Source organism: Perca flavescens, chromosome 23, assembly GCF_004354835.1.
Source record: "Perca flavescens isolate YP-PL-M2 chromosome 23, PFLA_1.0, whole genome shotgun sequence".
Classification (NCBI taxonomy): domain Eukaryota; kingdom Metazoa; phylum Chordata; class Actinopteri; order Perciformes; family Percidae; genus Perca; species Perca flavescens.
The window spans coordinates 2,488,022-2,514,538 of record NC_041353.1 but is presented as its reverse complement, the minus strand read 5'-3'; the positions used below and the strand labels follow the sequence as shown (position 1 = coordinate 2,514,538).

Below are 26,517 nucleotides of genomic sequence, written 5' to 3'. Positions count from 1 at the left end.
TCTAAACAAGCTACCGCAACACTGGTGGTTAGCTGCTAACGCTAGCTTTCAGGGCACTCGGTAAATCACTATTTTATACTACTAACAGTTGCCAAACCCTCATTATGCTACAGTTTAAGTGTGGTGATATTCTGAGCCTTGTTAGTGGTATAAAATAGTTGGGTTGTGGTACTTCTACTTTCACTAAAGTCAGTATTTCTCTGGTTATTTGTACTGAGATTCAGTACTTCCTAAACCACTGGTATATGGACTGGTGTTATGTGTTCATCGTAGTGACATCCTGAGGGAACCATGTGAGAAAGCCCATATTTTCCTGCCCTCCCTTTCTCCTTTTTTTTCTGGCACTTTCTATTTGCTGTTAAGCCGTTTCAGTTCGAGGGACATCAAAGCTGAGCAGCAGCCTTCCGAGCCGCAGTGACTCTAATCTGCGTCTTTACACTTCTTACACAACGCTGTGGGGAAACCTCCCAGCCTGCGGTCTGTCACACAGATGATGTTTTCTGCAGGACTCCTTCTCTTTGTCTATTTTTATACACAACCGTCTGTGTGACACGAGTTCAAACATGCAGCTATAGATTATAGAAATGTAAGGGGAAACACTTGGACTGCTCTTTGCATGGTATTTGATCTTGTTACATTTGAAATGTTTCAAATAAAGATCATTGTTTCCATTATAGATGATGATAGTGAAACATAGTGCATAACCAGAGTTATGTTATCATTATAAAGCTTGTTTTATGGTCCTGCAGAGTCTCCACGCAGAGCTTTCGCTGTAGCCTATACGTAAGTGGCCTGATGTTTATACCTGTGCGCTGGTGTGTGTGCGTCGAGCCGGCATGTGTGTGTGTGTGTGTCTGTGTGTGTGTGTGTGTGTGTATGGAGATTGTGTGATAGAGCGAGGGATCAGTGAGAGAGTGACGGCAATTAGTGTCTCCCGTGTTTTCTGACCACGGTGGGAGATCTGGAGGGGGGAAATGCAATGCTACCAAGGGGGGTGTCTAACTGTTCAGATGCACCAATCAGGGCAAGGGGGGGTGTCTAACTGCGTGTCAATCACTGCTCATGCACACGCATTCATTCTCCCTTGTGGGGGGAGGGGCTTAGGAGACCGTTTTGGGCTTTAGCAGAAAGAGGGGAGGGACTGATAAGGTGTCGATGTTCAAATTTTTAGGCTAAGTCCTGGATCTTCACAATCCTACAACACCTTCCCTATAATTAGTACATGAATTGGTCTTTATTAGACAGAAAATGAACACAGTTAGATGCCAATAAAAAAACCATACACCTAAATTGCAGTGGTGGGATATAACGTAGTACATTTACTCAAGTACTGTACGTACTGTACTGCACAACATTTATCTGACAGCTTTAGTTACTTTACAAAATTAAGATTTTTAATGCACAAAATACACAAAGATCTTATAAAATCTGATGTTTTGTTATAAATTAAACTCCCCAACAGTTAAAGTAAGTTAAGTAAGTAAGTAAGTTTCATGTAAAAACATTTCCTGGATCCAGATTTTCATCCTGTTTTATTATCAGTCCTTCTGTTTCCTCAGAGATTTGCTCTTCTTAAACTTTTCTTCAGCAGCCGTTGGAGTCTGAGAGTGGCTCACCTTTCAGGGTTTTGTCTCTCTGGAGGATCCCCGTGCGGTGGTGGAGATTCAGACGAGGTCTTGCAGACCTGTTCACCTGGTGGGTGGGTGGGAACTTCATGTGTCGGAGCATCAATCAGCCCACAGCAAGAAGAAGCTGGGAGTTAGGTAACAAATCATCTCTATAAACAGTTATCTGCAATGCAGAACCTGGCTGTCAGCAACAGGACGAGATTTGAGGGGGGTCAGTCCCATGTTCCCACACCCCTATGTTCCCACAGCTCTATGGTCCCACAGCCCTATGTTCCCACAGCTCTATGGTCCCACAGCCCTATGTTCCCACAGCTCTATGGTCCCACAGCCCTATGTTCCCACAGCTCTATGGTCCCACAGCCCTATGTTCCCACAGCTTTATGGTCCCACAGCCCTATGTTCCCACAGATCTATGGTCCCACAGCCCTATGGTCCCACAGCCCTATGTTCCCACAGCTCTATGGTCCCACTGCCCTATGGTCCCACAGCCCTATGTTCCCACAGATCTATGGTCCCACAGCCCTATGTTCCCACAGCTCTATGTTCCCACAGCCCTATGGTCCCACAGCCCTATGTTCCCACAGCTCTATGTTCGCACAGCCCTATGTTCCCACAGCTCTATGTTCCCACAGCTCTATGGTCCCACAGCCCTAAGTTCCCACAGCTCTATGTTCCCACAGATCTATGGTCCCACAGCCCTATGTTCCCACAGCTCTATGTTCCCACAGCCCTATGGTCCCACAGCCCTATGTTCCCATAGCTCTATGTTCCCACAGCTCTATGTTCCCACAGCTCTATGGTCCCACAGCCCTATGTTCCCACAGCCCTATGGTCCCACAGCCCTATGGTCCCACAGCCCTATGTTCCCACAGCCCTGTGTTCCCACAGCCCTATGTTCCCACAGCCCTATGGTCCCACAGCCCTATGGTCCTACAGCCCTATGTTCCCACAGCCCTGTGTTCCCACAGCCCTATATTCCCACAGCCCAATGGTCCCACATTTCAAAGAATTTTTTTTCACTGAAAATTAGGCCCTATGTTCCCACATTTCTAAGACATTTTCAAAATTAGGTCTTGTGTTCTTACATTTCCCTTCAATTTAAGCCCTATCCTCCCACAACATGTTTTAGGGTTAGGGGGATAAAATCTGATACAAATTCATGAAAAAGGAAATGTGGGAACATAGGGCCTAATTTTCAGTGAAAAAACAAAAAGTTAGAAAAGTGGGAACAGGGGTGGCCTCTAGCGTTCGCCCCATGTTGGCTGAGTCCTGCAGCGGCACGGGTTCGATTCCCACCTGCTGCCCTTTGCTGCGTGTCGTCTCCCTATCTCTCTCCCCCTTTCATGTCTATCCATTGTCGCTACTTAATAAAAGGGAAAAAGCCCCCCAAAAGAGAAAGAAATGTGGGAACATAGGGCCTAATTTTGAGTGAAAAAAAGTCTTAAAATGTGGGAACATAGGGCCTAATTTTAAGTGAAAAAAAAGTCTTAGAAATATGGGAACATAGGGCCTAATTTTGAGTGAAAAAAGTCTTAGAAATGTGGGAACCTAGGGCCTAATTTTGAGTGAAAAAAAGTCTTAAAATATGGGAACATAGGACCTAATTTTGAGTGAAAAAAAGTCTTAAAAATGTGGGAACATAGGGCCTAATTTTGAGTGAAAAAAAGTCTTAAAATATGGGAACATAGGACCTAATTTTGAGTGAAAGAAGTCATAGAAATGTGGGAACATAAGGCCTAATTTTGAGTGAAAAAAAGTCTTAAAATATGGGAACATAGGACCTAATTTTGAGTGAAAGAAGTCTTAGAAATGTGGGAACATAGGCATACTCTCAGTGTTTCTATCAGTCGATTAGACACAAAACATGGAAAAAAATAGGGTCCAGGTTACAAAAAAACAACAACCCCTGAGTTACCCTTTAAAGAGAGCAAGTGACAGGACCACTTAATCTAAAGATGCATTGCCCCTACTGCAGCAGGTTAATGCCACTCCTGAGAGCTGGAAGTGGAGTCTGTGGCATTATCGTATCGATCAGGGACATTTAACATCAATCCTGATGCGTCCTCATCCCTGAGGAGGCTCAATAAATTTCCTTTACTCATCTCACTGGTGACACACACATGATACTGTCCCACCGTGAAGGGCCATCGGCGGTGATGGATCGCATGTCCGAGTCCTGACAGCAGCATCGTGTGCTGCGTGTTGAAGGACGGGGACTGTTAACAGCCAAGCCAAGGGTCGAATGTCAGATGGTATAACAAAGTCACGTCGGGACTTTCCCCCTCTCGTGAAATATGTCGCTGTCGGAGAGGTAAGTCATGCGTCAGTGGAGTTATTTATCCGATCACCAAAGTAAAAATGGATTGATGCCGGTACATTCAAATAACATAAAGTAATCTAGTTTGGGCTCGTAATGTTAGTTGAGAAAATTCTCAACCTGGACCCTATTTTCCTGTAATTTGTGACTAAGTGACTGAGGGGAACAACAGTTTTTGAAATCCAGTATTAAGCGAGACGAAACAAGCTGCAATGTAACATTAACAGACAATTGCATACCTTCAATGTCCATCCACTAAAAGTTCTGTTGTTGCCGCTGACAGACTCAGATTATTATCTGACAACATTATGGGATGGATCCCTACAGAGATAGACCTTTTAGTTAAAGAGTAAGATCCTTTTAGTTTAACATGAAACAGCCCCAAAATCACCATCACCAAACTCCACCAGACTCCATGTAAATAATCAGTGATACCTCACACAAGACTGTACATTAAACGGTTGAAAAGCCATAAAGGGGGAGTGGCCCGAGTACATGGGCGTGGTTAAAGTATAGGGTATAGGGTAGGTATAGGGCTCAGTATCACATATAGACCACCACATTATAAGTTTCATGTAAATCGGATGATGTTTGTCATATAAGGCTGATATCCTGATGCCAGCGGGGGGCGCTATGACCAAAAGTCAATATTGGCCTGTAGGTGTCCTCAGGCCTGGACCCTTGCCAATCTTGAGAAATTTCGGTCAGATATGACAACGTACACTCAAGTTACAACAACTTCTTTGTCCATCGATAAATGCTCAAAATGGCCGCCACGCCACGCCCACACCGTTTGACGAAAAGTTTTTCTTTTAATAACTTTTCATTGTTAAGGTGTTGAGATGACATAGACTGAATTGGAAGTTGATCGGATGAAATCTCTAGGAGTTTGTTAAAGTACGACATGTGGAAATGGCCAAAATCGCACTAATTTCAAACTTTCAATTCAAACTGGCGGACTTCCTGTTGGGTTTAGGGTATGGCTCCAGGGTATGACGTTTTCTGTGCATCTTGATATGTTACATATGTGTACCAAGTTTCGTGAGTCTATGTTAAATGTACTGCAGGGGCTCAATTTGTAAAATACGTAAATTTTCACCAGACTTGATGCGACCGCCAAATTTGGTGAGTTTTTGAATATGTTAAGCCCCTCAAAAAGCCAATTCATTTGCCGGATAAAGAATAACAATTCCTTCAGTTTCAATAGCGCCTTCGCTGCTGTTGGCAGTCGGGCCCTAATAATAATAATAATAATAATAATAATAATAATAATAATAATAATAATAATTAAAGCTGCAAGCAGCGATGAATGGACCTCGCACCCCTGCCAAATGCACGGCCATGTCGACCAGCATTACGACAATCGACATGGCCGTGCATTTGCGCAATAATCGAAAAGTGCGCAGAGTGTGGGGCGATGGATACTATGTATTGTAACCACTTCTTGTTTCATGGCTAAAAGCACAAAAAGACTGATTTGAACCTCCGTATTGTTATTTTTTATTATTGTTTTTCTTCTCCCTTACCCTTCTCTTCCTTCCCCACCCGATCCCGATAACTCTTTAATTCAACTTAATTCTTTTGTGTTACTGTCTGATCTTTATACCACTATGACACCTAGAATGGTTTGGTTTTCCTTGGCATTGATTGATGGTAATTGTTGGCACATATTTGTTCTGTCTTGTAAAATAATAATAAAAAAAAGGCTACCACACTGTTAGTAAATACGAACTACCGGTAAACATTATGTTGCTCTATATCAAGTGTGGACCAAACAATGTAAATTTCATGTAATTTGGATGTTTGTCAAATGTCGATAACTCATTATTGGCATGTACATGAAGCTGGTCAGGAAGAATAATCCCAGTGAGAGAGTGGGCGTGTTGATGACGTTCTATCATGCTGCTGGTACCGAAAGTAAACAAACAACGAGAGCGAAAAAAAGACGGCACAAAGACGCTGATGTAAATCTTTAACTGTAGAGACAACAAGAACATTTTGGTGGACAAATGGCTCCGTGATGGCAGTGGAATCCTGTCTCCTGCATGCTCCAGAGAAAGAGAGAGAGAGAGAGCGAGAGAATACTATGCCTTATGGACATAATGTGCAAAAATAGCTATTCAAATATATTCAAACTTCTGTGGTTTTTCAGAACAAATATTCAAAAGTTGCAATTCAATGTCGGCGCTCAGGCCCTGATAATAAAACCTTAGCAATTTCAAGACATCGTCGCCTCAAGGACCAAATATACAAATAAAATTCATAATTAACATGTGTATGTAGCCTATGTACATATGTGTATGCATATGTATGTGTATACAAATGCACTTTTTTATACACAAACTTATCTGTGCATACCAGTCAAATGTTTGTTTACCTTGTTGTATGTGTATTGACATTGAGAGCAACATAAAGCCAGAGGTAAATTCCCTGTATAGTATGTGTTCACACTTACTTGGCCATTCAAACTGACTCTGATTCTGAAACAGGCAGAGGAGCCAGGATTATCAGGCAGCTGATATGTCTTACAGTTTTTTCCGATTGCTAAACGACAGTGGGCACAACTGGAGTCACGTGTGCAAAACTCTGACTCCAGTCTGCACTACCTACAGTCACCTGAGCTAAACAGTTCACATCAGCTGCAGTCACTCAGAACACACTGAGGGTAAAAACACTAGCATCAAACACCAATACACAAATTACAAACTTTTCATCTTTACAGTTTGAACAATTTGAGTGACTTGACACTACTCAACAGTTTATTTAAGGAAAAGATATAGATTATATAATATACCAATTTTACGTAAGGTAAACAAGAATAATGAAAATCAGCAGTTTTCTTCAATATAGTATTTTGTCTCTAGTAATTTATGGAATTACTGGGTAAAAAAACTAAAGGTACATACGTAACAGTACCAGAGAATAGTGTGACTAATCCTGCCTCTCTCCAGCATCATGTGGCAAGTTTTCTTCATCACATTAGATGTCTGCATCATCTCTAAATACCAACAAATGTGGTGTTTCTATTGCTTTCACCTCCATTACTTTCTGAAAAACAGTAAGAACACAGTTTTACTATTATAAAGATATAGTGTTTTTCACTTTTTTTTATATCTGTGTACATAACCTCAGACATCTTACCTGGACATATTGGTATCTTTGCTCTTTTACCTGTTTCTCTCTAACGGTACAGAGTATAATTGTTTCATTCTTATTTGGTGTTTATATACAAAAAAGGCTTTCTGATCTTTCTCTGTATAAATACCATATATGTTCACTAACTAGTCTAAAACTAGACACCTGCTTAGGCTTTCAGCTAAAAATCCCAATCAGCAGTGTTTGATAGATACCAGACTGAGATCTATTCTGTGTTGAATGTGTGGTTAACAGTGTTGACAGCAGTGTGTTAGCATCTGAACAAAGTGCTGTAGATCTACAGTGTTGTGCAGGTTGAGGTTAAAGTCCTGGGATAAGTGTGTAGAGTTCTGAAAACTGTGTTCAAGCGATGAAAAACCAGCTAGAGTTTGGTCCACATGAACTGCTGCTGTGCAGACTGGAGTCAGAGTTTTGCACACGTGACTCCAGTTGTGCCCCACTGTCGTTTAGCAATCGGAAAAAACTGTAAGTCATTTTTTTTGGACAGAGTTGAACTATTACTGCCTGAGAGATGTTGCAATGTAGTATCATTATGTAGGTCACTGACACTGTGTGTGTGTGTGTGTGTGTGTGTGTGTGTGTGTGTGTGTGTGTGTGTGTGTGTGTGTGTGTGTGTGTGTGTGTGTGTCTGTGTGTGTGTGTGTGTTAGTGTGATAAGAGATCAAAGGAATGAAAAGAACAGCAAAACACAATTAAAACACACACTAGTTCTCATCTACCAAAATCCATTTCATTTGATTTAGATTTTTTATATTGATATGAGATTAATTTACATAAATCACAAAGCATGTAATGAATTGTAATGAAATATAATGAATAATTATTGCTTGACAGTCCTATTTTTAAATGGTTAAATCAAAGGAGTGATCGAGAGAATTTGTACACCAGAATCATTCTTTTAAAATGTGTGGTCAACTGCATGAACTCTATGTACTTCATCTAAACTTCTCACAGGAAGGACTTTGAAATCAGTCAGCTCCTTCGCAAAGTTGAAGATGAGCAGTCATTGGGTGCTCAGCTTCAGAAGAAGATCAAGGAGCTCATATGACATATGGTTTTAAAGAAAACATTTCAGATATTTCCAATTTTGTTTATTAAAATTGAAAGTTTACTGAAAGACCTTATATCTACATTCAACAGGCTCGTATTGAGGAACTGGAGGAGGAGATTGAGGCTGAGCGTGCTGCTCGTGCCAAGCTTGAGAAGCAGAGAGCTGACCTCTCCAGGAAACTGGAGGAGATCAGTGAGAGGCTGGAGGAGGCCGGTGGTGCCACTGCTTCTCAGGTTGAGATGAACAAGAAGCGCGAAGCCGAGTTCCAGAAGCTCCGTCGTGGTCTTGAGGAGTCCACTCTGCAGCACGAAGCCACTGCCGCTGCTCTTCGCAAGAAGCAGGCTGACAGCGTTGCTGAGCTGGGAGAGCAGATCGACAACCTCCAGCGTGTGAAGCAGAAGCTTGAGAAGGAAAAGAGTGAATACAAGATGGAGATTGATGACCTCTCCAGCAACATGGAGAATGTTGCTAAATCAAAGGTACACACAATGCATTACATGCTATTTTATTACCCAAATTAATATAGTAAAATAACGGAGCCCCACTTTGTCAAAAAAATTAATTATAACTATCTCGTGGCCACGAGATAGTATCTTGAGGCCACGAGATAATATCTTGAGGCCATGAGATAGTATCTTGAGGCCGCAAGTTACTATCTTGAGGCCACAAGATAGTATCTTGAGGCCACAAGTTACTATCTTGAGGCCACAAGATAGTATCTTGAGGCCATGAGATAGTATCTTGAGGCCATGAGATAGTATCTTGAGGCCATGAGATAGTATCTTGAGGCCGCGAGATACTATCTTGAGGCCAAGAGATAGTTTTTTTGACAAAGTGGGACTAGGGGGGCTCCGTATAAAAGAAAGTACATGTTATAGATACAATCTGATCACTGATCTCATCTCTATTTACTCATTAGGGAAATCTTGAAAAGATGTGCCGTACTCTAGAGGACCAACTCAGCGAACTGAAGACCAAGAATGATGAAAATGTCCGTCAAATCAATGACACAAGTGCACAGAGAGCACGTCTCCTGACAGAAAATGGTATCTACAGTACAAGCTATCAGTTAATGATCTGTTGGGTATGTTATTGAGAAACGTGTCACAAACTAATGTATTGTGGCATCTTTCACACAAGGTGAGTTCAGGCGTCAAGTTGAAGAGAAAGAAGCTCTTGTCTCCCAGCTGACCAGAGGCAAACAGGCATTCACACAGCAGATTGAGGAGCTGAAAAGACATGTTGAAGAGGAGGTTAAGGTAAGAAACTGTTAAGTAAGTGTGTATTGGTATTTTTAGTTTGGGATTCAGGAATTTTGTAAATTCAATCATATGTGTTACACCAGGCCAAGAATGCTCTTGCCCATGGACTGCAATCAGCCCGCCATGACTGTGATCTGCTGAGGGAGCAGTTTGAGGAGGAGCAAGAGGCCAAGGCTGAGCTGCAGGCTGAGGTGGCTCAGTGGAGAGCCAAGTATGAAACTGATGCCATCCAGCGCACTGAGGAGCTTGAGGAAGCCGAGTGAGTAACATTAAAAGAATTCAATGGCCAGTGTATCATTTTAGCATAACTCAACTTTGGAGCAAACATTTTACAGCTCTGCCTTCATCTGTTCATCTAGATCAGTGGTTCCCAACCTTTTTTCTACTCATGTCTAAGAAAAAAAAAAAAACCGAAGTTGAAGTAACTCTCGAAATAGAGCCTGACTTTCTTTTTTGATACAGAGCAGTTATCAGCACTTTTCCGTTTCTCCGCCATGTTTCATTCATAAAATAGTGATGCCGTGGCGGCAGGAAAGACGAAGATGATAGCAGCTAGCAGCTAACAGCTAGCAGCTGACCTGATGACAGCAGGGGTCCCAGGTTAAGAGGTCCCGGAGGTTTGGCCTATAAGTAGCCTGCCTCCAATTTTAAGCGAGAACAAAAATATATACACTACCGGTCAAAAGTTTGGGGTCACTTAGAAATTTCCATTCCAGACAGAATACCAGCAGAGATCAGTTGCATTGTTTTTTTTAATCAGGGCAGCAGTTTTCAGATTACATTATGTGCTTACAACATTTGCAAAATGGTTCTTGACTGTTGTAGACAGAAGTGTCTGAAGAAATGCTTGAAATTCATGCTTTTTGGTCTAAACGTCATACCCAAATTAAAAGTGGATTTTATATGAATTCTTTTCTACAAATATGTCTGTGCGTTTTTTTATTTCTATTTGAAAAGTGCAAATAAAAAAGCCAAAAAACTACAAAATACAACACTTCTCAAATACACAAACAAACCCACATCAGTCACCTTTCCAATGATATCAGGCACACCCCTGAGTGTCAAAGTATATGGGAGCTGTACCACTTTTAATTTGGGTATGACGTTTAGACCAAAAAGCATGAATTTCAAGTGTTTCTTCAGCCACTTCTTTCTACAACAGTCGAGAACCATTTTGCAATTATGTAAGCACATAATGTAATCTGAAAACTGCTGCCCGGGTTAAAAAAAACAATACAACTGATCTCAGCAGGTATTGTGTCTGGAATGGAGTGGAATGGAAATTTCTAAGTGACCCCAAACTGTTGACCGGTAGTGTAGTTTTCATACAGACTTTTGTATACATTATATATTCTAGTGTTTTTTTTTACCTCAACCTCAAACCCGATAAAGACTTGCGCCCCCTGTGATCTTTCCCGCCCCCCTAAGGGGTGCCCGGACCCCCAGGTTGGGAACCACTGATCTAGATCTTTAAAAACTAGCTATTAATAAGAACACTAGGCTGATTATAAATTGCCCATCCCCCTTTCCAAAACCTGTTATTTGAAATACTCGCTACTCTAAGAATATTAAGGCTTCAAGCAAACAATGCAACACTCAAAATACAAGAACTCATGCAGATTATTGTTACTAAGGCTTTAGGTCACTTCATAGTTTTTAGTGGGAAACTAATCTTACCTTTTTCAAACAGGAAAAAGCTGGCTCAGCGTCTTCAGGAGGCTGAGGAGCAGATAGAGGCGGTGAATTCCAAGTGTGCTTCTCTGGAGAAAACCAAACAGAGGCTCCAGAGTGAGGTGGAGGACCTCATGATTGATGTGGAGAGGGCCAATGGGCTGGCTGCTAACCTGGACAAGAAGCAGAGGAACTTTGACAAGGTTAGCATTGTTAACTTTTTGGTTGCCAAGCCACACAAACAATGAAAGATATTTATTTTTCCTCGTATTGCTACATAACCAATCGTGTTATTCAGGTGTTGGCAGAGTGGAAACAGAAGTACGAGGAGGGTCAGGCAGAGCTCGAGGGAGCCCAGAAGGAGACTCGTTCTCTCAGCACTGAGCTGTGAGATTGAAGGTGCGTGAACTGGAGGCAGAGGTTGATGCTGAGCAGAGACGTGGAGGAGATGCCATTAAGGGTGTCCGCAAATATGAGAGGAGAGTGAAGGAGCTCACCTATCAGGTACAGCCACCTTGATAGCTGTCATACAAATCAACTTAACATATTTATTACAAAAAGATTGTTGATTGTTGATTTTTATGTCATGTTAAATTGTTGATTGTTTATTCTATGTCTTTTCTATTTATAGAAACTTATTTATTTTTTATTGCATTTTGCACCGGGGGTCCGAGAGAACTGAAATTTCATTTTTTGCCGTATGTCATGCATGTATAGCACATCTGACAATAAAGCTGACTTGATTTACTTTAAATAAACTTTAACAGACTGAGGAGGACAAGAAAAATGTTGCCAGGCTGCAGGATCTAGTTGACAAGTTGCAGCTCAAAGTCAAGGCCTACAAGAAGCAGGCCGAGGAGGCGGTAAGGGCAATATATAGATTTACAAAACTTTTGGTCTTTTAGTAGATTCAAAAATGTCAATCTCTATGGTTTTTCAGGAGGGGCAGGCCAACACTCATCTGTCCAAGTGCAGGAAGGTGCAGCATGAGCTGGAGGAGGCTGAGGAGTCCCAGGTCAACAAGATGAGAGCCAAGAGCCGCGACTCTGGCAAGGTAAACATACCAATAAAGACATCAATTTAAATTTTAAATTTAATTTCAAAAAAGTTATGACAGAAATATACTGTCCGATTTGTTTGAAATAAAGTTGATTAAACGCTTTTTTATTTGTGTTTTTAGGGAAAAGCGGCAGCTGAATAAAGACAACTGCCTGATCAGCTGTCTCTAATGATATAATATGATGTGAGACGTGCTGTAAAAATAAATGGTCACAGTTAAATTGCTGTCTGCCTGCTTCTTTTCATTGCATTGTTTCCCCCCAAAATGATAAGTGTTAGACTGGGAAAGTGGCTTTCCAGTAAAAACAATTGTATTAAGTAGTAATATATGACTTATGATGACTTATGATGAGTAATATATAGAATTGATTCCGTTTAACGCGAGGCGACTATCCAATTGAAGTAGAGCACAGAGGAGACGGGAGGAAGGCTCTCCGTGGGTCTTTTCTTCTAGAAGTAGCAAAAATCGAGGAAAAACTGATTGTAGCAGTTGCAGCTTTCCCCAATTTGTATGACCCATCGTTATTGTCATACAGGGACAATAACCAATAAACGGAATTCTGCCTGGAGGAGGGTGGCAGAGCTCGTTGGAGTCCCTGGTGAGTTTGTGTGTAAAATAAAATGTTAATTCAACAGATGAGTAGCAGACAGCACATGTGCATCTGCAGACACATGTTATAGGCTAGTAGGGGAAAGTGGGGTGAGTTGTGCCAGTTTTTACTCAAAATGACTTTAAAGTGAAGCTATGACAGTAATGCCTTCAACTTAAGGATGTACATATATTTCAGGAAGTGGTGCATCCCTGAGAACAATAACTTTGGATCTGAAATAAATTGTTTCAGAAATATAGCTTTTGGGAAAAAAGTGGTCTCATGTTTACTTACCCCGCATCAGGGGCAAGTTGTGCCTTTGGGGGAATACGTTGGGGTAAATTGTGCCAGTGATTTCTGAAGTAAAACAGAACATTTTAATGTTATGAACTGTAATGCTATATGAAAGCAAGACAAATGCAATACAAAATTACTCATTTAAGGTTTATTTAGATATTGTCACCCTAGTAAACTGTTGGAATAAGTCATATTTTGTAGTTTGGGAAAACACAAAAAACTGAAATACACAATATGTGATATTTGTGAATCATTTCAGGCAAAAAAGATTTGGCAATAGATGCCTGTTTACATACATAGAATGCTGTCTCTCAATTATGTAACATATAAGAATAAAGTGACTAGTACGGTGGCCGAGAAGGGTCACAACACATACAAACGCCACAACTGCATATACAGAAAACACCTCCAAATTCAGAAAACACATACAAACGCCACAACAACTACATATTCAGAAAACACCACCAAATTCTGAAAACAACTTCGTCAAATGCATATCACGTAAGCTGCAAATATTCACAGCACGAGTAAATAGGGAAACAAACTGCAAGGGGGGCAGTAATCAGTGACGGACCCGCATCCATCCGGGGTGCAAAATTACGACACACTAAAGATACTTACATTTAAATTATTATTTCGCCGTGGCCATAGTTGGATTCGTAATTTTGCACCCCGGATGGATGCGGGTCCGTCACTGATTATGGCCCCCCTGGAAACATTTCCGTTGTCGTCTTTGCAGCTTGCAGTTCGTTTCCCTATTTACTCATGCTGTGAATATTTGCAGCGTACGTGATGTGAAATCGACGAAGTTGTTTTCTGAATTTGTATGTGTTTTCTGAATATGTAGTTGTTGTGGCGTTTGTATGTGTTTTCTGAATATGTAGTTGTTGTGGCGTCTGCATGTGTTTTGCTGAATTTGGAGGTGTTTTCTGAATATGCAGTTGTTGTGGCGTTTGTATGTGTTGTGACCCTTCTCGGCCACCGTAGACTAGGCTAATTTCTAAACATCCTATTGTGACTTAGGCCACTTGAAAACTTAATAAAACGTCTCTTTAATAACATAATGCAAACTCAAAACTGAAATCAGTGTTAGCTAAATTAAACAAATGGCAGGTAGGCCTAAATCAAACACTGACGAGGCATGCCCATCTCCTCACTTCTCCAGATTATCCCCTGTGAGTATGTAGGTCTAGGTGGTCTGGATCTGGCCTACTACTTAACATCCCACTTGTCAATGCTGCAGGAAATATACACCTCTGCTCCCTTCTGGCTGTACCACCAAGTTTTTGGGGTGAGGGTAGTTTCTTGAGCACATCACCTCTAGGGATGACTCCTTCATCACTGGCACAACTTAACCCAGGCCCTTTGGCACAAATCACCCCAGACCCACAAGTTTGAAAAACTAGCATGATCCAGCAGTAAAGAGCTAACATCATGCTAACTCTATAGACTCATTGTGTAGCCTGCTAAAGCACTAAAACATGTGTGAAATGTTTTCAAACTTGTCTATAATTGTTCGGACACTACAATCAAAAAACCTTAATCATAGAAATTTTACTTTGAAAGGAAAAAAACAGTTTTTTGAGCTAAAATGTGCTTACTTCTCATGCCATTTGTGCCAGGATGAGTACAATGGATGGCTTTTCAAAAGGATGTGGTCACATGACCAATTTATTCTATGGTTTTCCAAAAACAAGGGGTGGCACTACTTCCCCCCCTGGCACAAATCACCCCACTCTCCCCTACTTAAGATAGCATGTAGGTTGGTAGGTAGAGAGATTCTGAGATTCTAATATTTAGGCTTTTTTTATAGACCATGAGTGACGTCACTCATTGGTTTGTGAACTGCCGTTTTGAAACCGATATGGGCGTTGCCATTTTGTTGAGTTTTTTTTCAAGCGGAAAGCTCTTACAGGCGTCCACTGTGTGCTGCTGTGTGTCGGTGTTACGAGGTTTTACACCAGAGAGACCACGGAAACAGAGAACTGTCGATGAGTCAGATGTTCAGTCATTAGTTCCTGCAGGAGGAGAAGATTTGTCAAAAATGTTGTTTTGCAGAAACTTTAAACTGGTAACTCACAAGAATAGAAGATCTCCTACAGACACACACACACACACACACACACACACACACACACACACACACACACACACACACACACAAACATTGGGAGATTATGCACATGAAGCCTCAGACTGTCGAGGAAACTGAAACAGAAAACAGAGACGAAAGAGAACGAAAGCCAACACACACGCACACACGCACACACGCACACACGCACGCACACACACAAAAACACACACACACACACACACACACACACACACACACACACACACAATTGAAATGCAAGGCACTTTATACAGACAGCACCATGAAGTTTAGCAGTTTTACAGCTATATATTGCTGAGAAAATGTTACTTTAAGATGGGTACAGAGCACCATAAGGTTACTGTCTTTTTAGCAGCAACGGCACATTAAGTTTAGACACCAAAATAAAAAATATATCATGATTTGAAAAAACATGTTAAAACAGTGGGCCCCTTAAGTAATACTCCCAGGACATGAACACCTGTTTCCTGGGTGAAAGTCTTGTGTTTCCTCCTTAACTTCTTCAGCACATGAACACCTGTTTCCTGGTTGAAAGTCTTGTGTTTCCTCCTTAACTTCTTCAGTGTGCTACTGACAGTAATAAATACGTGGAATACATACCAATTACAGAGCTTTACTTTTTGTAGCTATATGTATGAAAGCTTCGTGCAAAGAGGTCATGTTTTTGGTGTGGCTGCCTGTCAGCAGAATTACATAAAAAACTACCAGCCTGATTTTCATGAAACTTGGTGGAAGGGTGTAGCACGGGCCAAAGAAGATCTCATTCAATTTTGGGGCAGATCTGAGTCATATGGCACGTGGGCGGAGGTCTGTGATCTCTGAGTGCCCTTCTAGTTACTGTACGGGATTGTGAGTTGTACACAGTTTGTAAATTATGGGTAATGAGACTTTCAGGAGCTCCAGTGTTCTCTGTTGAAGGTGTTCAAGTCCCTCTGTGTACTGGATCACATGCAGCTCTATTTACCGGTGCATTACCTGGCTCGTTTCCTGGAAATAATTTTGTAATTTGGGACTAATTACAGATTACAATTACAACAATTACAACAATTACCTTGAAAAGAACGGCTCCAGTTTAAAAACCAGTCACTTCATCATTAAGTATAATTAAGAAATAGCTCACGACAGGCCGAGGTATGTTGGGAATTTCATCACAGTTAAAGGTCGAAGCGGACACAGCACAGGTAACGTTAGCCTTCATTAGCAGCTAGCATAGGCTATATATTTTGCTTAACGCTAAAGACAGTCACACAACGATAACACAAACAAACTAACCGACAAAGGCAGCGCTAGAGCAGCAACTCCCGTGTTCTGCGAGGTAAATTAACTGTTTTTGAGTCAGTAGCTATGTTTCCATCCACTTGTCAATTGAATTATCTGAAGTTCGGTAAAAAAAATCATGCGAATAAAGCTGAGTGTGAAAGTGTGTTTCCATCCAACGGCTTTAAAGCCAATAAAAAGCTGTTGCGTAATGACGTCACGTGCCGTTTTGCGATTAAATTGGTATATCGAATTGATTTGAGACATTTTAAGGTGTTTCCGTTCATTTTCACACAAGATTCAAGCGAACTTTTGCGAACATGGCTTTTGCGAACTTTTGTTGGTCATTTCCTTCGTGAGTTCCTGATAAATGATGGCATTTCTTAGATTTTTGCTATCTAAAATAGCCGTTATATTTTGCTCGTAAATTAAATTCAAAAAGTCGCTTGTCTCCTTGTTCGTCCACTTACATCTGTCTTTGTTGACACCTGTCATGTGTGGAAATACTGGGCGGAAATGAACTACAACTTCTTCTTCTTCGTTTTGTGGCGGGTTGCAACCATAAAATGACCTAAAACTTAATCGCAATTCATTAATTTATTCGGCAAATAACGTTTCCATCAGCGTTTATCGCATAAGCTGTACATCGATCAACAGAAAATCCGATGAGACCGAACGTATTTCCTTTGAGTCGATATTCATGAAATTCTATCGAATTTTAGAGTTTCCATAAGGCACTTTTCATTCGATATCACTTAATTCGGATAAAAACGTGTGGATGGAAACATAGCTTCTGTTGCATGTCTCATGAAGTCTTGTCACTTACAGTTTGGTCGACATGAAGCCCTGAGCCTTGTGGGGATCAATTCAAGAACTTAATCTCTTTATAACTCGCCATAAAAGTCTGTCACAAAACTTTGTAAACTTGAACGAAGATAAAACGGAGTGTATCATCTTCAGTACTTCAGGCACGACAAACGGTCCATCCTTGAGTTTGGGAGCACTGGCTTCATATTTTAAGCCAGCTGTCAGAAATTTGGGGGTTACTTTTGAATGCAACATGAAATTTGACAAACAAATCAGCAATGTTGTTAGAATGAGCTTTATCCAGCTCCGTCTCCTAGCTAAAGTTAAGCCATTCCTTAACAGGCATGATCTAGAAAAAGCGATCCATGCTTTTATTAGTTCAAGGTTGGATTACTGTAATGCTCTCTATGTTGGTTTGAATCAGACCTCCATCTCACGTCTTCAACTTGTGCAAAATGCTGCTGCTCGCTTTTTAACAAATACATCTAGAGGTGCACACATCACTCCGTTCTTTACAACCTACATTGGCTCCCTGTGCATTTTAGAATAGATTTTAAGATTTTATTTTTTGTTTTTAAGGCCCTTAATGGCCTGGCCCCGGAATACCTATCCGAGATTTTAACCCTGCGTGAGCACAGCCGGTCTTTGCGGTCTTCTAACCAACTGGTTTTAGAAGTGCCGAGGTCAAGGTACCAACGATGGGGTGATCTGCCCCAAGACTCTGGAACAAGTTACCCCCCACAATTACAGATGTAGCTCTTTTTAGGTCTAAACTCAAAACCTACCTGTTTAGAATGACTTTTAATACGCAGTAGTGATGTGACAATTTCCTCTTCCTGTTTCTGTGTAACCTTTTATGATTAAACTGTTTTCTACGTTTCATTCTTCTTATTGCAAGATATGTTGTCTATTCTTAGTTCCGATGTGAAGCACTTTGGATACCTGCTGGTTGTTTTTAAAGCGCTATACAAATACATTTTGATTGATGGATTGATTGATAAAAGTCTGAAAACAACGCTGCACTTTACACTGCGAGTACAGCTTGAAAGTGTGCGCTTTTAGGCTCACCTAATTGAGGCGAAATAAACTGCTGGGTGTGTCTGACATAATGTTGTTTACTCGGGGGAAAGCAGCCACTCGTGTGAGGAAATAACACAAGTGGCCGTGTTTGTCCTCGCTCAGCGTCCGCCTGCTTATTTATGGTCATTATGTATGTTTTTTTCCACCCCGGTCTGAGCGAGGCTGCGATGCCACTGCCAAGTGTGTGCCCTAGTTGCAGTTGGCAGCACTTTCTCCGGCCGCGGTCCAACGTACCGAGCGCACCTGTCAGCTCCGGCAACACAGTGCAGCCTTGTGTTGACCTGCGTGTGGGGGAAAACATGCAGCCATGCAGGCTTTTCATCGGCCTCGGGGTGGCCTTCACTTCTCTAAACCTGGGGTCTTCGAAGATTTTAGGCCAAGGACCTTTTAGCTGAAAGAGAGACGGAGCCAGGACCCCCTTCTGCATTCAGTATATTGTATAAAACTGAGTTGCATTCAAACTGGGGGGATGGATCGTTTTAAAGTGCTCATATTATGCTCATTTTCAGGTTCATAATTGTATTTAGATGATATATCAGAATAGGTTTACATGGTTCAATTTTCAGAAAACACCATATTTTTGTTGTACTGCACATTGCTGCAGCTCCTCTTTTCACCCTGTGTGTTGAGCTCTCTGTTTTAGCTACAGAGTGAGACATCTTACTTCTGTTCCATCTTTGTTGGGAGTTGCACATGTGCAGTACCTAGGTAAGGACTACTAGCCAGTCAGAAGCAGAGTATGAGGGCGTGCCATGCTAGCAGCTAGGTGAGCATTACAACATGTATTACAAAGTGAAGTAAAGACTGGACTACAACAGAGCTGTTTGGAGCAGTTGGTGAACAGTGGTTTCTGTTGGAGATGGTAAGTCCCTTTGGGGGGGACTTTGGGCTTTTTCACTTTGTAAACCTATAACATGCACAAAAAAGATATACAACACAATAAAGGAAAGGGAAAAAGCCAGAAAGCACAATATAAGCACTTTAAACTGCATGTAAACGCAGTGATCAAATGTTTTTTTTTCCCCAGTGTGCAAAAACCTTCTTCGTTGCTGTGTTAATTAATTTCCACAGCAGCATACCTTTCTCCTGAAAATACACTTGAGGAATAATACTAAAAATAGCTTCACGTGTTTCCATCAGGAGTCAGTCATCGCGCCAAAGCACACTCATTTCCCTCTGCTGATTGGAGTTGTAGGGATTGAAACGTCTTTAAGAACCTGAGAGGACAAAAAAAAACAGTGTAAAACTTTTCTAAAGGATGTGCGTCTGCCAATTAAACCATATCCCCAAGTCATAAATGTGACCTGCTCTAACTGCCGACAGCTCTGACCCCCAACGCTGATCTTTCAATCCGAAATGGCTTTTTTTAATTAAAAAGGCTCCTAACAGAGAGTTGACCCCGAAGTATCTGAAGTGGCACACAGTGTTTCCTTCTTCAATATCCTTAAGCCTCGGAAACAATCATAATATTAATCCTTTATTACAAGATAAGGGAGACAATGACTCACAGTTCGACTAATTTTTAACCTGAACATTTACTTATTTAAATCAAATATTTCTTAACGTCATAGGGCCCTATTTTAATGATCTAAGCGCCTGGTGCAGGTGTGTTTAGGGCGGGTCCAAATCCACTTTTGCTAATTTGACGGTAGAAAAAAGGGTCTGTGCACCAGGCGCCTGGTTATAAAGGGTTGTCCTTAGTGTCTTCATTAATCAGAGGTGTGTTTTGGGTGTAACATGCAATCAACCAATCGGAGATCATCTCCCATTCATCAACCAATCAGAGATCATCTCCCATTCCCTTTAAAAGCCAGGCGCGTTTGGACCTTGGAGCATTGCTGTTATGATGGAGGATTTACACCCTAATATTATTATTTGTTATCATCTGCATGTGTGTGTGTGTGTGTGTGTGTGTGTGTGTGTCTGTCCCTGTGTGTGTAACAAGCATAGTGTGCACGCGCTGTCCACGAGCCTAGGAGCATTTTACTAATGCTCTGTTAAAATAACAATGAAATGCTGCGTTATTGACTTTAGACCAGGTTTTTGTTGGTCAATGGTGCGATCACTTCCCACTGCCTCAAGATAGACATACGCACAGAATGCACCTGAACACACCTCCCTTTAAGACCAGCACGCCCAGAATGCACCTGAACACACCTCCCTGTAAGACCAGCACGCCCAGAATGCACCTGAACACACCTCCCTGTAAGACCAGCACGCCCAGAATGCACCTGAACACACCTCCCTGTAAGACCAGCACGCCCAGAATGCACCTGAACACACCTCCCTGTAAGACCAGCACGCCCAGAATGCACCTGAACACACCTCCCTGTAAGACCAGCACGCCCAGAATGCACCTGAACACACCTCCCTGTAAGACCAGCACGCCCAGAATGCACCTGAACACACCTCCCTGTAAGACCAGCACGCCCAGAATGCACCTAAACACACCTCCCTGTAAGACCAGCAGGCCCAGAATGCACCTGAACACACCTCCCTGTAAGACCAGCAGGTCCATTTGCTATTTAAACCACGTGGGCGCTGGACGGGAAACTGACAACTGGGTCGGTCTTAAACTAGCAAAGACGGGGCTTTGTGCTACGCTGTGCCGGGTGCAAGATAGGGCCCATAATGTCATAATCGATAGCACCAAACAGATACCGTGGGTAGCCATATGATCTTTCACGGGCAGGCAGAAGTGGCGGCGAGTTCGTGTCAATACGTTCACATCACACCAGCCTGCGGGTCAGTAGTTTAGTGTTCATGTTTCTGCCTGTCTGTCTTGATTTCCTCACCGCTTCCTGTTGCAGCTGACGAGGCTCGGCATTTGTTTTCTGGGTCAGCGCACGACTCTGCACACGTTTCCGTGGAAACTTCCCTAAATGTCAGTGACGAGCCTCACTGCTTCGTCATCTCAGACTCGGGGAAGGCCGTCCTAACCTCCGACTAAGGCTACGTTCCGACTGCAGAAAGTCTCAGTTTGTCATAAAAGTTACAGACTGTGAAAAATACATAATTAGAAAGACTACACACTTCAAAGTGTGTAAGTGAAGTCTCTCTGAAGCTACCATGTCTGTGTGTTTGGTACCGGCCCAAATTATCACTTCACACATCGCTCTGAGACAGATTTAGACGTCACTAAACAGAAAGCTGAGTTTGTTCTGAACATTTTGATATGAAAGACACGGGGATCAGTTATATGCAAATACCCTAAAAAGGTACATTTTAGAAGATGTGTGAAAATGCCCTCAGACCTCAAGTCGCCTACACGTGATTAGCAATTTTCGGTAGCTACCGAGCGGTGTGCAGAGGAAAAAAATCGCTAAAATGAAGTTAATACCTTTTAGAAAAATTTATATTGGCTTGCGAGCTGGAAAAACCAAACTCTAGTCAGGCCAATCACATCGTGTATAGAGTCGGTGGGCGGGGCTTATGGCTGCTGCTGCTGCTTTGAGAAAAGAACAAAGAAAGGCTCTGAAGTCATTCTTAAAAGAGGAAGATGTGTTCAGAGTTTAAAGTTGAATCTATCAGCTAGCGTTGCTCTGATTGGCTGCAGCACTATCGTATTGCGTGCAGAGGGAATTTGAAAGCCAACCGTTTGTCCCGCCCCCTCTGAGTGAGCCCAGCCAATGGTTGGAGTTCCCAGACCTCAACATCTGGATGTGGGTCTGGCTTGTCAGGCTAATGTTTAGGCAGCTTCAGAGGGTTAATCAAGTGGAAAGGGAATACCGGTTGCCTGGTGACACACACTCCCAAACGGGAGGCAGGGCCCGAGCAGGTGGCGAGGACTTGTGCTGGCGGGTGGCGAGCGGGCGGTTGGCACCGGTTGGCACTGACGGAGCTTTTTCATTGGCCAGGGGGGCTATTTTTGAGCCTCCCGAGCCCATCCCGTGTCCCTGTAAGTTCCCCACTGATGAGAGGCGAGCCTGCTGACCCTTGGGATAATGTGTGAGGATCAACACTCTGGCAGCTGGAGGATTAACGCACATTCAAAATATAAATATGTAAATATAAACAAACATAAATATAAGTATATAAATATATAAATATAAATATATAGATATATAAATATAAGTATAAATATATAAATATAAATATGAAAGCTGACACCGGCTTGGTTTATGATTTCTAATCTTTCCAATCAGTTGCCTGAGAGGGAAACTTAATTTTTAATAACCTTTCTCTCTCTCTCTCTCTCTCTCCATCCCCCTTTTCCTCTTTCTTTCTCCCCCTCTCTCCATCTCTCCTTTTCTCTCCCTCCCTCTCTCTCTCTATCCATCTCTCTCTCCCTTCCTCTCTCTTTTCTTCCTCTCTCCTCTGTGTGTCTCTCTCCCTCTCCATCCCCTTCTTCCTCTGTCTCCCTCTTCCTCTTTTTCTCTCCCTCTCTTCTCTCTCTTTCTCCTGTCCCTCCCTCCCTCTCTCCTTCTCTCTATCTCTCCTTCTCTCTGTCTCCCTCTCTCTCTATCCATCTCTCTCTCCCTCCCTCTCCATCCCCCTCTTCCCCTGTCTCCCTCTTCCTCTCTTTCTCCCCCTCTCTTCTCTCTCTCTCTCTTTTTCTCCTTTCCCTCCCTTCCTCCCTCCTTCTCTCTCTATCCATCTCTCTCTCCCTCCCTCTTCTCTCTTTCTCCCCTTCTCTTCTCCCTCTCTTCTTTTCCTCCGTCCCTCTCTCTATCCATCTCTCTCTGTCTCTCCCTCCCTCCCTCCCTCTCCCCCTCTCTCTCTCTCTCTCCACTATCATCTCTCAAAAAAAGGCCAAAAAATAATGTTAAAAAACAGACTCCCTTGTATGTGGGTGGCCATCAGGTATTACAGGTGGACATGTTGGGCTTCATTTATTCGTTATGTTTCAGTCAAACTTTACATCAGGCTGAAAACTTCTTTAGTTACTTAGTTACTAGTTACTTTAGTTACTCCGCTACATTCATCTGTTCCAGCTTCAGTTACTAGTTACTTTAGTTACTCCGCTACATTCATCTGTTACAGCTTCAGTTACTAGTTACTTTAGTTACTCCGCTACATTCATCTGTTCCAGCTTCAGTTACTAGTTACTTTAGTTACTCCGCTACATTCATCTGTTCCAGCTTTAGTTACTAGTTACTTTAGTTACTCCGCTACATTCATCTGTTCCAACTTTAGTTACTAGTTACTCTAGTTACTCCGCTACATTCATCTGTTACAGCTTTAGTTACTAGTTACTTTAGTTACTCCACTACATTCATCTGTTCCAGCTTCAGTTACTAGTTACTTTAGTTACTCCGCTACATTCATCTGTTCCAGCTTTAGTTACTAGTTACTTTAGTTACTCCACTACATTCATCTGTTCCAGCTTTAGTTACTAGTTACTTTAGTTACTCCACTACATTCATCTGTTCCAGCTTTAGTTACTAGTTACTCTAGTTACTCCGCTACATTCATCTGTTCCAGCTTTAGTTACTAGTTACTTTAGTTACTCCACTACATTCATCTGTTCCAGCTTCAGTTACTAGTTACTTTAGTTACTCCGCTACATTCATCTGTTCCAGCTTTAGTTACTAGTTACTTTAGTTACTCCACTACATTCATCTGTTCCAGCTTTAGTTACTAGTTACTTTAGTTACTCCACTACATTCATCAGTTACAGCTTTAGTTACTAGTTACTTTACACATTAAGATTCCTGCACACAGAACACATGTAGTTTATAAAATCTGATGTCTGATTCTAAAGTAAACTAGCCGACAATATAACGGACTACAAGTCACGCTGAGATGATGAGACCATTAAACACACAAGTGTGTGTGTGTGTGTGTGTGTGTGTGTGTGTGTGTGTGTGTGTGTGTGTGTGTGTGTGTGTGAGAGCATTAAACACAGCTGGTTGGATCATTTACTCTTTCTATAATGGGTGGATTCTTCTTTACTTTTAATACTTTGACTACATTCTCCTGATGATACTTACAGACTTTTACTGAAGTAACATTCCCAATGCAGGACTTTAACTTGTAACAGAGTATTTTTACAGTGTGGTATTAGTACTTGTACTGCAGTAAAGGATCTGAATACTTCTTCCAGCGCTGCAGCAGAGATACTGAAACACGTTTTCCTGATATTAGACACACGATCGCTCATGTTAGGGGGATTTCCAGCTCAGCGCTAATTACTTCCAGATGTTGTTTCCTCCAGTACGGTGTGAGTGGGTGAGTGAGTGAGTGGGTGAGTGAGTGAGTGGGTGAGTGAGTGAGAGAGGGAGGGAAGGAGTGAAGGGGCCTCTGAAAATACCTTGAGAACATTTCTGAAAACATCAAAGAGAAAGTGAACAGCTACGGGAAAGCTTGTTCCCCGTGTAGACGAGCTTTCTCTCACTGCTTTGAGGTCTCTCTCTCTTTCTCTCTCTCTCTCTCTCTCTCTCTCATACAAATTTCTAAAATGTTCAATGTCATCAGTCGGCGACAGTGGGAGCAGCTTTGGTTCTCTACGGACTGGTGGTTCGTTCCGAAATCTGAGATCGTTTGCAAGACTTGTCCCCTCGTCTGGGTCATCATCCTCATCATGTCTTCCTTCAGATTGCTCCTGCTCCTGTTCCCCCCTCTCATGTCTGTTCGCTTTTATTTCATTCACCTCACATGTGTCAAACTCACGGCCCGCGGGCCAAATCCGGCCCCTTGCTAATTCTGATCCGGCCCGCATTATCAATCTTGGTTCACAATGAATGTTTGGCCCACCTAGTTGTGTGCCAAACCAAAAACATGGGAAACTGTTTTTCAACTTGCAATTACGAGACACTCAAAGCCGAATTTGGCATATTTGCCGACTTTGAGACTCAGAAGTTCCCCCACAACCAGAGAGTTTAATATTCCGGCTGTGAAAGAGCTTGTTGTGAGTCAGCTGTGCGGTAGCCTACTTAGAAAATATAATCATAATTTTTGCTTGATTTGCTAAATTCTAGGATGGCTTTGGAATTTTTTTGCTCACTTTTTCAGGGCTCTATGTGGACCAAACTGTAAGAGAGAAGACTATATGATACATGCAATAATTGAGTCAAAGATATTTGACTTTTTCGATGAAATAAAAGCACGTCAATAAACTCTACATGTCTGGCCCTTGGTGCAATTCTCTTTATCCAGTGTGGCCCCTCTGGTGCAATTGAGTTTGACACCCCTGATTCACCTGAAACTGAATCTGCTGAAACTGATGCTGCATGCTCTTCCACCTTTGTTCTTGACGAGTGAAGAGAACTCTTTGTCCAACTGCTGGTCTCTGGTTGTTTGAGAACGGAGAATATTTTTGACCAGACCGGCCAATACATCCAACTTTTCCCCTTGGTTGCCAGCTGCCGTGGCCCCCCTGGTCAGCGGATGCCGACATGTGCTGATCTAGTCATTCTCAACTCCTCACTGCGGTGTAGGCCCCAGCTTCTCGACACTATTTGTTAGAATGGCCGCATAGCGGTTGGATAATTACAGCTAAAGACTTGCAGCCCGGTCTCACGGCAGTTCGTAAAATTCTCACGTTATTTAATCTATTGATACGTGTTCACGGGGACGTCTTTGTCGGGTTTTTTCATGGTGGCCAGCACCAAAATGTAAACTAATGTATTGAAACAGTCCATCCAGAAAAACGCGATTATGCGATCGCATAATTCAACGCATAATCAGCCAAAGTCTGCATATACATGTGGGGGGGAGCCGGATTTTTTCAAATAAGCTGCACTTTCGCTGCATAAATTGCCGATTTCTGCGCAAAATATGCGTGGCTTGCATGATTTCATAATCCCCGCATTTTCGTTGCAAAGAAGTCCCATAATATATCTTAGCAGAAAGTTGAAAAATGTTGCGTTTACTTCACACAAGAGCAGCCATTTAGCCCCTGTTGCCATGGGAACGTTATGAAGTGACGTAATTATGCGATGTGAACATCATCGAAAAGCAGGTGTTGGAGGTTGAATCTGACATGTACTTTGAGTCTCTTAAGTTGGTATCCAATAAGAAAGCTATCTTAATATCTGATGTCTACTCAAATTTATTTGTCTAAGTGCTCCTGCTGTCTATATTATATATGCTGTTTATATATATATATATATATATATATATATATATATATATATATATATAAATAATCACTGTTTTTTCTCTTTTTCATCAAACCGCAGTTTTTGCAAGTTCATGCAATTTCATCGCATAAAATTGCATAAATATCCCGCATATTCCATAGCATTTTTTAAGAAAACATGCCGCATAATCAAGGATTTTTGCCCC

General features: G+C 42.0%; 2 protein-coding genes across 2 annotated transcripts; both read left to right on the top strand.

The window, feature by feature from the left end:
- The first annotated feature begins 3,922 nt into the window (after positions 1-3,922).
- On the top strand, positions 3,923-11,480 carry LOC114550479 (myosin heavy chain, fast skeletal muscle-like). Its single transcript, XM_028571276.1, has 8 exons — positions 3,923-3,939; positions 8,056-8,143; positions 8,239-8,631; positions 9,072-9,198; positions 9,293-9,411; positions 9,498-9,673; positions 11,105-11,288; positions 11,384-11,480. Exons 1-8 carry the CDS (start codon positions 3,923-3,925, stop codon positions 11,474-11,476), a joined length of 1,197 nt encoding a protein of 398 aa, XP_028427077.1. The 3' UTR covers positions 11,477-11,480.
- On the top strand, positions 11,479-12,286 carry LOC114550478 (myosin-7-like; the record flags this gene model as incomplete). The annotated part of the gene is made up of 4 exons (XM_028571275.1): positions 11,479-11,589; positions 11,853-11,948; positions 12,026-12,139; positions 12,266-12,286. Coding segments are annotated over 4 exons (342 nt in total), but the record flags the coding sequence as incomplete, so codon positions are not given.
- Positions 12,287-26,517: the final 14,231 nt, after the last annotated feature.